Source organism: Emydura macquarii, unplaced genomic scaffold (genome assembly GCF_026122565.2).
Source record: "Emydura macquarii macquarii isolate MOO-44397 ecotype Brisbane River unplaced genomic scaffold, CSIRO-AGI_Emac_v2 contig_3322, whole genome shotgun sequence".
Lineage (NCBI taxonomy): Eukaryota > Metazoa > Chordata > Testudines > Chelidae > Emydura > Emydura macquarii.
Window position 1 is genome coordinate 138,983 of NW_027133459.1, and position 12,837 is coordinate 151,819.

General features: G+C 44.8%; 5 gene segments (V, D, J or C); all 5 read left to right on the top strand.

Moving 5' to 3' along the window:
• Positions 1–12,837, top strand: part of LOC137143360 (immunoglobulin heavy constant epsilon-like) — an 86,953-nt gene that overhangs the window by 34,582 nt on the left and 39,534 nt on the right.
• LOC137143362 (Ig gamma-2C chain C region-like) overlaps positions 1–12,837 on the top strand; it is a 110,696-nt gene that overhangs the window by 34,244 nt on the left and 63,615 nt on the right.
• Positions 1–12,837, top strand: part of LOC137143361 (immunoglobulin heavy constant epsilon-like) — a 98,019-nt gene that overhangs the window by 33,514 nt on the left and 51,668 nt on the right.
• LOC137143359 (Ig gamma-2C chain C region-like) overlaps positions 1–12,837 on the top strand; it is a 163,754-nt gene that overhangs the window by 33,120 nt on the left and 117,797 nt on the right.
• Positions 1,466–4,694, top strand: LOC137143387 (immunoglobulin heavy constant gamma 2-like). The segment is given in 3 exon segments: positions 1,466–1,661; positions 3,246–3,545; positions 4,234–4,694. Coding segments are annotated over 3 exon segments (861 nt in total).

The window sequence follows — 12,837 nt, forward strand, 5'->3', positions numbered from 1 at the left end:
CCTCTGGGGAAATAGACTAGAAGGAACGATTCAGCAACAGCTTTTCATCTCGGTGTGATGATACTGCGGAGGGAGGTGAGGATGCAGCTAATGCTGTCTTGTCATGGTAGGGTGAGGTCTGGCTTTGCACCGCTGCATTGTGGCGTAGTTGTGGTGTCACTGTGTTGTGACATGGTGGCTTGACGGCACAGAGCAATTACAGATTAGCAGGGCGTGATTTATGCTGTGTGGAAACATGACACATCATCATCCTGTATCACGACCAGGCGTACTTTGTTGATATTATGTCACAGCTAAGTCTACTCTCTGACACATGATATTTCATCATGGCCCTGCTGTTTTTTCATTATGTGCCGATATAGGGATGAGCTGTGATGTGTTGTCATCATGTGATGGTCTTTCATCACGACATGATGATGCTTTCCAGTGTTTTATTCTATACTGTCGAGAGTGATACGCCGAGTTTTCTTTGTTGTGTGATGTCTTGCCATGAGATGCGGATATTTTGCCCTGCTAAGGTTACACTTTGCCGTCTGTCACTAATGTTTTGCTGTAACATGACAATTTTCTATTATGACAATGATTGTTCATGACACAATGACCTGTTGTCTTGATGCTGTGTTGTGGTATGTTGACATCTGACTGTGACAAAATAAAGATGCACTGTGGTGCACTGATGCTACAGCTCGACATGACACCGTTGTGTCATGGAACAGTGTTTGTGTTGCATCTCAACATGGTAGGAATGCACCTTGATTCGGCAGTTGATACGATATGATGGGAAAATGGTGTTTTGCTTTAGTTGTGTGTGTTTGCGCTGCATCCCAACACCATACAGTTGTTTCATGGCAACACGTCTGCATCACACCTTGCCATGATCTACTTATCTAGCAGCATCTTCCCTGTATACCTGGTATCATGAACCATGACATGGTTCACCCATTGCTTCCATTGCATCATGGCATCATAGGTTTGTCTCGTGACTAGCATTTGCATCACAACATGACATGATACAATCGTGTCACTGTGCAGCCTTTGCTTTGCAACCTGTGTATCACCACGTCATGATGATAATCCCCCTCAGCCGTAGGGGTGCACTTTCAGAGTTTGCATCTGAAGAACTAGGTGGTTAGAGATTCCCACTGAAGCTAAATCCTTCAGGGTCAAACCATTCTTGCCTTCACCATCCTTGACTTTACCTTCCACAAAACACATGCATTGCTGGGTGTAATTACCTTCTAGGTGTAATTACTTCACCTTCTCCTCAACTTCCTAGCTTCCCCAAACACCTTCAGCATCTTCCCCCCACGTCCACATGAATTAAATCGCAACAAAAAGCCAACCCTTTGTTTCAGATTTCCTGAAGCCATCACCTCCAACAGTCACAGTCTTCCACACACCTGACACAGCTGGGCATGAGAATCTGACCTGCTTTGCCATCGGCTTCTACCCAAAGCACTTAGAGATGCACTGGATCGTCAATGAGAAGCACCTCAGCTGTAGCTCTCCCACCTCTCTGGTGGCCCTGGCGGATGGGAGGTTCCAGCAGAGCTGCGAGTTGGTGCCCAGTGCGGCAGAATGGAGCACGCTGAAGGCCTACATCTGCACTGTGACCCATAGCTCCACTAACACAACCTTGGAGAAGGCATTGCGTTCTACTGGTAAGCGCTGAGCAGGGCTCAACTCCACAGGCTGAGATATTCCATGGTTCCTAGGGGATTTAGGTGAAATTTATGGAAGTTGTGTGTCCAAAATCTCTTCCTCCTTCTTGGACATCTTTTCTTTGGCCAGTTTCCTGACATTGTCTCCTACTCAACAATGCCCGAAAACACATTAATGGAAGCTACCTCTTTTTGCATCTTTAATTTCATTTCTCTTAATTTAGAACAAGGTATATTTCCCTAATTTCTCTATATGCATGTTATCATGAAAGATCAATTGTCAATTCTCAGTTATGAATTGTCAAGCAAGCATCAGTAGTCATCATGCGATTATCATCTGTCAGTATTCATATGTCAGTTCTCATCTACCAAAAGTCAGTTCTTGATTTTCAGCTGTTGTAGTCATAGTAATCTCATAGTCTTTTAGGTCAGAAGGGAACATTATGATCATTTAGTCTGACCTCCTGCACAATGCAGGCCATAGAATTTCACCCACCCCCTTCTGTAATAGATCCCTAACCTATAGCTGAGTTACTGAAGTCCTCAAATCATGGTTTAAAGACTTCATGGTACAGAGAATCCACCAGCAAGTGACCCGTGTCCCATGCTACAGAGGATGGCGAAAAACTCCCAGGACCTCTGCCAGTCTGCCCTGGGGGAAAATTCCTTCCCAACTCCAAATATGGCAATCAGCTAAACCCTGAGCATGTGGGCAAGAGTCACCGCTGTCAATTATCAGTTATCAATCAACAGATACCAAAAGCCGATTCTTGATTTTCAGTTCTCAGTTATCAATCACTAAGTATCGAAAATCAATTCTCAGTTATCATTTATCAATTCTTATTTATGAGTTGTCAAGTATTAAAAGTCCATTCTCAGTTATCATCTATTAATTCTTAGGTATTAAGTTCTGGATATCAAAAGTCAATTCTCAATTATCAGCTGTCAGATATCAAAATACAATTCTAAGTTATCAGCTGTCAGTTCTCAGTCAGTTCTCAGTGTTGGAGAAGACCACAAGAATGATTAAAGAATTCTAAAACATGCTGTATAGGTCTACTTAGCTTGACAAAGAGAAGGTTAATGGGTGACTTGATCACAGTTTAAAAACAGCTATCTATGGCCAAAAATATTGAGAATAGAGGGCTCTTAATTTAGCAGACAAAAATATAGCTAAGTCAGATGGCTAGAAGTTGAACCTAGACACATTCAGACTGTAAATAAGGTGCACATTGGGGGTAATTAACCATTGGAACAATTTACCAAGGGCGATTGATTTCCATCACTGGCAAGTTTTAGATGACAACTGGATGTTTTCCTATAAGATCTGCTCTAGTTCATGCAGTAATTAACTCAGGGACATTGTCTGTCCTGTGTTGTGCAGGAGATCAAACTAGATTAACCCAATGGTCCCTTCTGACCTTAGTATCTATGAATGTGTGACTCAGAAACCCAGCAGGAGCTGAGCAGCTCAGAAAAACATGCCCTAGGCTCTAAACATTAAGCACTCATAATTAGAAAATTACCCAGTGACTGGGCAGGTAACATTATTGGTGACCACTTCCTTGATGTTTGCCTTTACAGGCTGCCGGGAACCAGCATTGCCCCCTGCCTACATACAGCCCCCATCCCTGAAAGAGCTTTTCATGAATGAGACGGCCACTGTGATGTGCAAGACCCTCCTCGCCAATGCCAGCATCAACTGGACGATGGACGGTGAGCCGGCAGACCTGGGAGCCGTGAGGACAGAGCAACTCAACAGCAGCACCTGGTTGCAAAGCTGGCTGCGGGTCAATCTGAGCGAGTGGAACTCCACGAAGACTGTCAGATGCCAGATCAAGAGTGACCTGGCAGAGAATGAACTGGGCATCAGCCCAAAGAATGGTGAGGATTTAGTGGAAAGGTCCTCTCTCCTGACCAGTGAGGTCCATTAGAGTCAGAGAATGATATCCCGGAAGGATCCTGGATTCACTGGAGCTATCCAAAGTCACGCTGGAGAATTGACCTTGGGAATGTTCAGTTAGCTGGGAAAAGACCATAAGAGACTGGCTGGACTGTAGGGTTGTGGTTAGGGTTAGGTGATTAGCTCGGGATGTACTGGAGAGTTCGGGAACTAGCTGGGGATAGATTTTAGGGTTAGCAGGAGGTGAATGGTAGGGTTAGGATTAATTTTAGAGGCCAAAATGGGGATGGAGAACCCTGCCTTGGCTGGGGAATGGACTGTAGGCTTAAGGCAGGTATTAGGGAACTAGATGGGGATAGACAGTTGGCTTAAGCATTGCAAGTCCCTTTGTGGATCCAGCCCTCAGATACTGCAGTGATGGACACCAATATTAGAAGACATGGATGGATGGATGGATGGATGGATGATGGGGTGAGGGCTAGAGAATGAGTGCTCTCATCCAATGATGAATGGTAAATTAATCTTGAATTGACCACCCTATCTGGTAAGCACCTTCCTAGTGCCTAGGAATCGAAGCCACACTGGATGACTTTGATGACCATGACCATTTTTTATTCAGTTACGCCATTCTTGTTCTCTCTCCTCACTCCCGCCCCTCCAATGCCACAGGTACTCTGAAGGCACCAACCGTCTATCTCCTGCCCCCATCCTCAGAGGAAATCTGCAGCAACCAAAACCTCACCCTTCACTGCATCATCAAAGACTTCTACCCTAGGGAGATCGCCGTCTGGTGGCAAGAGAAGACAGCACAGACTGAGGTCAACAGCCCGGCCGCTGATGAGAACCACGACTGCGATCACAACAGCCAGCGGTGCTCCATGATCAGCAAGCTTGAGGTGTCCAGGAGCAAATGGATTCTGGGGGCTTCCTACAGCTGCCTTGTCGCCCATCTCTCCTCTGAAGGGATTATAGCAAGAAGTGCCAATGTCTACACTGGTAAAACACATCTTAGCTGCTGCATTAATGCCCAATAATCCACTCCGCATCTCTACCTAAAGATTCCACGCTTGGCTGTCCCCCACTCTTTCCAGTTTGGCCTCTGCCCGTTCCCTGTGTGTGTTTCCTTTGACTCAGTCCAGATGAAGACATCATTCACCTGCCTTCCTTGTGTACATGTCACAAGCCTATTAAAGCGATAACCCAACTGCACCCAAGGGAAATTTTACTCTTATTTGTGGTCTCTTACCTCTTCTCCTGCAAGTGTCTGGATGATATGAACACAAAAGGATGGAGAGGGATTTATTGTTGTTGCTGTTTGTTTGTTTGTTTGTTTATTGACATGTCAAGAGGTTCTAGTCACAAACCATGGCCATGTTGTGTCACCATACATACCTATAATCAATAGTATAGTCCAGGGTAAACCTAGGTAAACTGAGTTTACCCACTTTGCATTTAGGGAATACGGAGTTTAGGTTAGGTTAGTTTACCCACGTCTTTTTTTACTACTACACCACTGCCTATAATTAAAATATGGTCTATCTATGCCTAATCTCTTAGGGCCAGATTTTCAAAGGTATTTCAGTGCCTAACTCCCATTGATTTCAAAGACCTTTGAGGATCTGCGTCTAGGTGCCTACTGATATTTTCAAAATTGCCTAGGCAACTAACTCCAACTAAAATCAATCTATCTATTGCTTTATGCACCAAATTATGTTTAAGACCCTACCCGTAGTATTTAGCAGATTTTGAAAGATGCCTTTGGATACATGGATGCCCAATTACCATTCAGTATGAGGACTGAACATCCAAATATCTTAGAAAAGTTTGAAAATCCCACACTAATGGGATAACTGAGGGAGGAAGGATTTTCTTGTGGTACAGTCATTGAGCCAGGACTCCTGGGTTCTTTTCCTCTCTCTGCCCCAGCATTGCCATTGGGACCTTGGGCAAGTTATTTATGGACTGGGCTTCAGAAATTTGCAGCTCCATTCGAAGCCACTAGACGTGCTCCTCATGTCTGATGAATTCCCTAGGTTGCAAATGGGTATAAGCTACATCAAAGAATAGTGGTGAGGACAAATATACTTGAGGCACTCACACTCAAGAGTGATGCAGGAGATCAGGTTAGATTATCATAATGGTCCCTTCTGGCCTTAGAGTCGGTGGGGAAAGATGATAGACGTATGGATGGATTGATCTAGACTCTAGATAGGGAGCAATTTTTATATCAGACAGGGCAATTGGTCCATCTAGCCTGGTATCCCACCATTCAGCCATGAGGTCTTCTATACTGCCTAGATGGGAACCTTATAAGTAGAGGAGAGTAAAGTTGGGGAAGAGTGGAACAATGAACAGAGGCCAAAGAATGTTTGCTAGAACCAGTGGGGGCAATCTCTAAGGCTGTGGAATCATCTTCCCATGGGGGATGCCCCCATTGCCCAGGCAAGTCTGGGATCTTCAGAGTCACCTCCCCCTGGTGCGGCCCTCATCTCTTGGGAATCTTAATACCAGAGCCCTGGAGAATAGAGTCCTGGAGGAGATAGGACTGGATGAGTTTTTCATCTCTGGTGCATCTGATTCAGTGATGGGAGCGTCGGTGTAGGTGCCCTGTCTTGTAGAGGTGGCACTGAATGAGTCCTTCTCCATCAGTCCCCTCCTCCAAAAACCCTTGCATCTCCTATCTTTCAGTAGAGTCCTGGCACTGCTCTGTCCTGGGTATCAGCCCCTGCAGCATCCGAGATGACAGCACGGATGACTACAGCGATCTGGACGACACCCACAATGTCTGGACCACCGTCTCCACCTTCATCGCCCTCTTCCTCGTCACACTCTTCTACAGTGGATTCGTCACATTCATCAAGGTGAAAAGGGGGGCTTCTACGTAAACCAGGAGAGGATGGGTGAACCTGGGCTGGCTGAGAAAGAACTACCAGTACCCCCACCCTCCTGCAATGTCTGTCTGTCTTTATATATATTTCCCTCTTTCTCTGTTTTCACAGGTGAAATAAACTACCACTCTCTCCACAAATTGAAGAAGAAGGGATGGGGTCCACTCTCTTTGCAGTTCTTTTGCCCATTTCTATTTCCCTATTCACCAATGGCAGCCTAGCAGCCTGGCCTATGGGGTAGTCAGTCTGGCCGTGGTCATCTCCCGTTACTTCCAGAGACATATGTGGAACATCAAAGAAAGGCCTTCAGTGTGCTGCACTCATTCTATAAGGACCAAGAACTTGCCACTCTCCAAGCAAAAGGAGGTGAAGGAAGTTAAAGCAGTCTCCAGAAAAGATTCTGTTGATAGAAAGTTCTTTGTTCCATCCCTCAGCCTCACCATATCAGCTCCCTCACTGCTCAACAAATTACCTGAGCTTCCCTCTTTGCTGCTAATCCTGTTCTCCACTACCCCATCCCGAGGTTTATAGGGATCAGGGTTGGGGACACAACACACCCTGCATTCCACTGGGCTTCTAAGGTGAGAAACAGACCTCACTCCATCCTAGGTTGCTGTGGCCCTGTAGGTAAAAAGAAGTACCTCCTGGCGTTAAACACACATATCCCCAATCCTATCACAGAGATGGAGCCAGCGGTAATGATCTGCCACCAGAAGCATGCCATCCTATAGCCACTCCACAATACTCAACCTCACAAGAATTCATCTGCATTCTGTTTCCCCATCCAAGCCCCCAAGAACCAAAGATAGTGCTGCAAATCCCCCACTGCACCCTACAAGATCCCAGCCCTAAGCTCTTACTTCTACAAGGTCCCCATCCAACTCCACAAGAACTGAACCCAATGGTATTCACCCTTCAAGTTCCTCACCCAACTCAATGGTATTCACCCCACAAGTTCCTCACTCACCCCTACAAGAATCAAACCCAATGGTATTCACCCCTCAAGTTCCTCACCCAACCCAATGGTAATCACACCACAAGTTCCCCACTCAACCCCACAACAACCCAACCCAATGCTGTTTACTCTAATGAAACCCCAACCCCACAAAACTCCAAACTAATGCTCTGCCTTAGTAAATTCCCCCACCCAACCCTGGAACAATCCTATCCAAAAGCGTTCCCTAACCATCTCCACAAGGGCCTGAGTCATGGTTATTCCCCCAACAAAATCACAATCCAACCTCACAAGAACCTAACCCCTACCTCTTCCAATACATACCTAGCCAAACTCCACCCTTCACACTCCCATCTGAGGCCAACTCCATACCCAGCTCTCATGACTAAATTCTAAGCTGTTTCCCCAGGCCATTTCCCTACACAATCCTTAATGCCCTTCATCCCATGCTACTGTAATTGCTGTGTATTAAGATGAGGTGCTGGGGTTTCTTGTACAAATGACGTGCTATAACATTGCATTGATTTACATACACTCGCATTAATTTTTGTTGCATTGCATCAGCCTGCATTGTTTTGCTTCACATTAGCTTGCCTAAATTTGTATCACATTGCCTGGGGCTCCACAGTGCGGCATTGTAGCATGGTGTCATGTTGCATTGATCTTTTACATTGTGTGGTTGCGTGTTATCCTGCTGCATTGCCTGGTGATGCGTCAATTTACATTGTGTTGTGCTCTCATGTGCTATAGAAATGTAGGCTTGGAAGGGACTTTGAGAGGTCATCAAGACCAGCCCATTATGCTGAGACAGGCCCAAGTAGACGTAGACTGTCCCTGCCAGGTATTTTTTCAACCTGTCCTTAAAAACTCCCAATAGTTGGGATTCCACAACCTCCCTTGGAAGGCTGTTCCGGAATTCAAGTACTCTTATAGTTAGAAAGTTTTTCCTATCATCTAACCTAAATCTCAATTGCTGAAGATTTATTTGTCTTACGTTTATTATTATTAAACGAGTTTATTATGATGTTCCATAGGGCCAACTGAGGACGGGTCCCCCGTTGTTCTAGGCGTTGTACAAACAGAATAACAGCTGTTCCCTGCCCAAAATAGTTTATAATTAAATAGACAGACACAATTTGGGGGAAGGGTAGAACACACCAGCATAGTGAACAGTGTGATGGTGGCAAAGGGCGTGCTAGTACCACAATTTTTTTAAGGTGGGTTTTGTTAGGAGGGATCAGCTAAATGAAAGAAAAGCGAAGGGACATTGAAAGGAAAGGAGGTGAGGGGGACAGGGCAGGGGCCTAGAAGGGGAAGTGTGATGTGAATTTCAGGTGAAGAGTCTCCAGGGGAGTGAAAGGAGAGGGACGGAGCAAACAGCCCATCAGCCCCAGGCAGTGAAAGTCCAGTTCGAACTGCAGAATGTTCTGTGACCGTGTGAGGCTCCTGCTTTGTACTGCATTAGTTCACGTTGCAGTGAGCCATTGCATGGTGTGTGTCACATAGCATTGCTTTGTGATGAGTGGAGCTGGGGGAATAATTGATTTTGGGGGTTCTCTGAATGTTCTGAATATTTTTTTAAATAAAATCATTTGGGGTCAACCTGAAACCGATTTTTTTTCAGAATTTCTGGCAAATCAAGAATTTGAAAAATGTCATTTCAGGTGAAACAAAACAATTTGTTCAGCCCAACGTAAAACATTTTGTTCCAATTTCAGGGGGCATTTTTTTCATGTTTTTGACGTTTGAAAAATAAAATCGAAGGAAATTCTGAAACTCAACGTCATTTCAACCTAAAACACTGACGCATTTAATTTAAAAAATGCCAACATTTGGGAGAATTTTTTTTTTTTTTTTAGGATTTTGTTTTGATTGAAACAATTTGCCGGAATTGACACAAATTTACTACTTTTCAAACAACCCAAATCTGCCTTTTTCAATGAAAAAAGTTTCCTCTGGGGAAAAAAAAACTCACCCAGTACTAGTGATAACAAACCATTGCACGGCACTGAGTTGCACTGCATTGTGGTTAGCCATTTCATTGGGTCGTGGTGCAGGGAATTGCACTGTTTATGTTAAGTTGCTGCTCCTGACAGCAGGTGAGTGAACTTCATAACCTGAGAAGTCTCTTGTTGGCCTACGTTCCTATGCATTGTACTGGTTTACCAGTGGTGTGCTACTGCTCGCCAGTCCGTTCTATTTCATTGTTTCACTATAACAAAGTACCTTTGTATCACATTATATCACACTAGATTCCATTGGGTCACACTGCATCTTTGGTGTTATTCCAGTCTATCACATGGTATTGCATTAATCCACCCTGTAACAAGTTCTGTGGCAACACACCACCTCCTATTGTTTTGATTTGTACTGTCTAGCTTGAACATCCATCATTCTTTGGCTTCTAAATAAAACTTTTTTTCCCAATAAAACCCAATTCTTGTCTGTTCTGCTGGCAAATTTTCTTCGGGCCTCTGTGTCTGAGAGATGGTGACAGAGACAGCCACAAAGGTTCAGATTTTGACCTCAAAAAATGATGAAGTTGATAGGATGGTTAGCCATCTGGTAAACCCCCCTGGATTAGGGTGCAGAAGATCTAGGTTCAGTTCTGCAACCTCCTTGTGTGAGCTTTAGGCAAGTCACTGATCCTCTCTGGGCAAAATTTTCAGACGCAGCTAAGTCTCATTTTCAAAAGGAACTTGTCTATTTAGAACACAAATCCCACTGATTTTGACTTCAATGGGATCTATGTGCTTCACTTGCTTAGGCACGTCTGAAAATGACACCGGAAGAACGGGATGACCTGGAGGACAGGAGCATCACAAATGGGTGGAATTTAATAGTAAACAAGGCAAAGTCAGGCACTTAGGGACCAGTAACAAGAATTTCTGCTCTAAGCTGAGGACTCTTCAGCTGGAAATAACAGAGGAGGAGAAAGACCTGGGTGTATTAACTGATCACTGGATGACTATAAGCCGCCAGTGTGATGTGGTTATAAGAAAGGCAAATATGTTTGTAAGATGTATCGGACGAGGTAATTCCAGGAGAATGTAAGGTTGGAAGGGACCTCAACAGGTCATCAAGTCCATTCCCCTCCTCTGAGGTAGGACCAAGGAAAACTAGACCATCCCTGACATGGGTTTTTCCAACCTGTTCTTAAGAACATCCAACGATGAAGATTCCACAATCTCCCGTGGGAGCCTAATCCAAAATTTAACTACCCCTTATAGTCAGAAAGTTTTTCCTAATATCTAACCTGGGATGAAGTCAGGCTGGAAGAGAGGCAGAGAAGGTCTTTGAGGATGATTAGGAGAATGGAAGGCCTGTTTGGTGAGAAGAGACTTGAAGTGCGTGTTTTAAGATGGATTTTGATAAGGTTATGAATGGGATAATATGAGGGGGTTGCCTGTGGCTGGACTTGATGACTGTGGAAGTCCTCTGTTCCAACGTAAAAACCCATCGGGCAACCGAATACCTTCCAAAATCTGGCCCTTGGGCATTTCTAACCCTCTGAAAATCATCAAGCTAATCTTTAAAACTCTATGTCCAATTTTTAAAAATGGCTTCCTAATGTGAGGCAGCAAAAATCTCTGTTTACCTAGAGCAATTTTCAAAATCATGAATATACATCAAAAGCCCAACTCCCGCTGAGGTTCCATTGCCATTGAAAATCTTCCTCTCTAAAGCCAAACAGATTGACTTTTAGGAGTGATGAGACTGTAGCATCCGGGTTTGATCAGCACTTCTGAAAAACCTAGTCACTTCTTTAAAGGCTTAAATCTGGATTAAGATGTCCACCTTTCACCCTCAAACTGGAAAAGCTGACCCTGGTTTTAAACCTTTATGACACTCCCTCTCTTTATTTCCATTGCCTTTCTTTCCACCTCGTCTTTGGCGTGTCTCATGGGAAACCACAGAAACTAGCGGTTGTAAAGCCCTGATCTAGTCCATTGGTCCAGTTCAAGATTGTTCTTTAGTCTGTTACTCAAGAGCTTCCCTCAGTAGATTCAGAGAATCTCCCTTATGTCCTCTCTGCTCCATCTCCACTCAAGGCAGAACTGATCTGTGGAGTCGACTCCTCAAGGCTTTCTCCACTCGAGTCTATTTTAAAATGAAAACTGGGATTTGCAACAGGTAGACTCCTTGAGATAGGCGCAAAAATGTATAGTGATGGTGAAAGGGATTTGGGCACATCACGCTCTTAAACCCCTTTAAAAGCCCACCCCAAGTACTCAGCTAGGAATTCATTAGGCAAGCTGGTATTATAGTGTTGATGAATTCAGAGGCTTTTATCGTATTGAGTGGAGCATGTTTTGTCCATCTCTTAAGAATGGGCTAGGCTGGGGAGTGGGGTCTGGTGGGTAGAGCAAGGGGGGATGGGAGCCAGGGCTCCTGGTTTTACCCTCAGCTCTAGGAGTGGTGTGGGGTCTAGTCGTTTAGAGCAGAGGGGGCTGGGAGTCAGGTCTCCTGTGTTCTAGTCCTTTCTTTGCTACAATCATTGTTGGCGAATGTTTCCCCAATGGCTATAATAACCGTTACCTATCTCACAGTGTGGGCTATGCGGGCAGAGGGGGGCTGTGAAAATTAACACTGCTTGAGTGAAAGCTGCTAGCGCAGAGCCAAGGGTTAGAATAATTTACAACCTGTTGTTCACTTTGTTTTTCACCACCAATCCCACAGTGGTCGTAATTTTTTTTAACTCGGTCATCTGCAGCTTTTCCTTTTTGAACCCCACAAATCAAATCTGCCCCAAGCCATGTCACCCTTCTACCCGTGAAGGTCTCAAGGGGGAAACATCTGCTGACATCTGTTTTGATCAACAGGACACAGATGTTCTCAGGCAGGCTAAATCTGGCCAGCTCAGATATTGGGGACAGTTTTCGGCCTAACCACAAAGACCTTCAGTGCATGACACCAGGGGAAACGTGGGGAGTAAATTTAACCTTCCCTGAAATTAACCCATTTGCTTATATTCTGAGAATGACTCAGGGACTCATGGCAGACAAACAACTGAACATGAGCCCCCAGAATGCTGCTGTCGCTAAGAGGGCGAATGCAATCCTGGGATGGGGTGTCCAAGCAAGGGACTATGGGCTATTTCAGTGGGATTTCCATGGGAATTCTCATAGATCCCTTTGAGATACATAGGACTGGAAGGGACCTCTTGGGTCATAAACTTATTTAAGCAGCTTCCTAAAACTTTTGCCTAGTGGGAATCGGCTCCAGAGCCCCTCTCCTCTGATGGTTAGAAACCTTTTTCTCATTTCCAGACTCAATTTACTCCTGGCCAGTGTATACCCACTGGTTCTTGGCCTTTAGCATCAATAGCTCTTTCCCCCCATCCTGTTGTTTATAAATGACCAGGGGAAAATGGTGGTTCAGTTAAACCCAAAGGGAGTTTTGAGGATGACTTCAACACAACGCTGATTT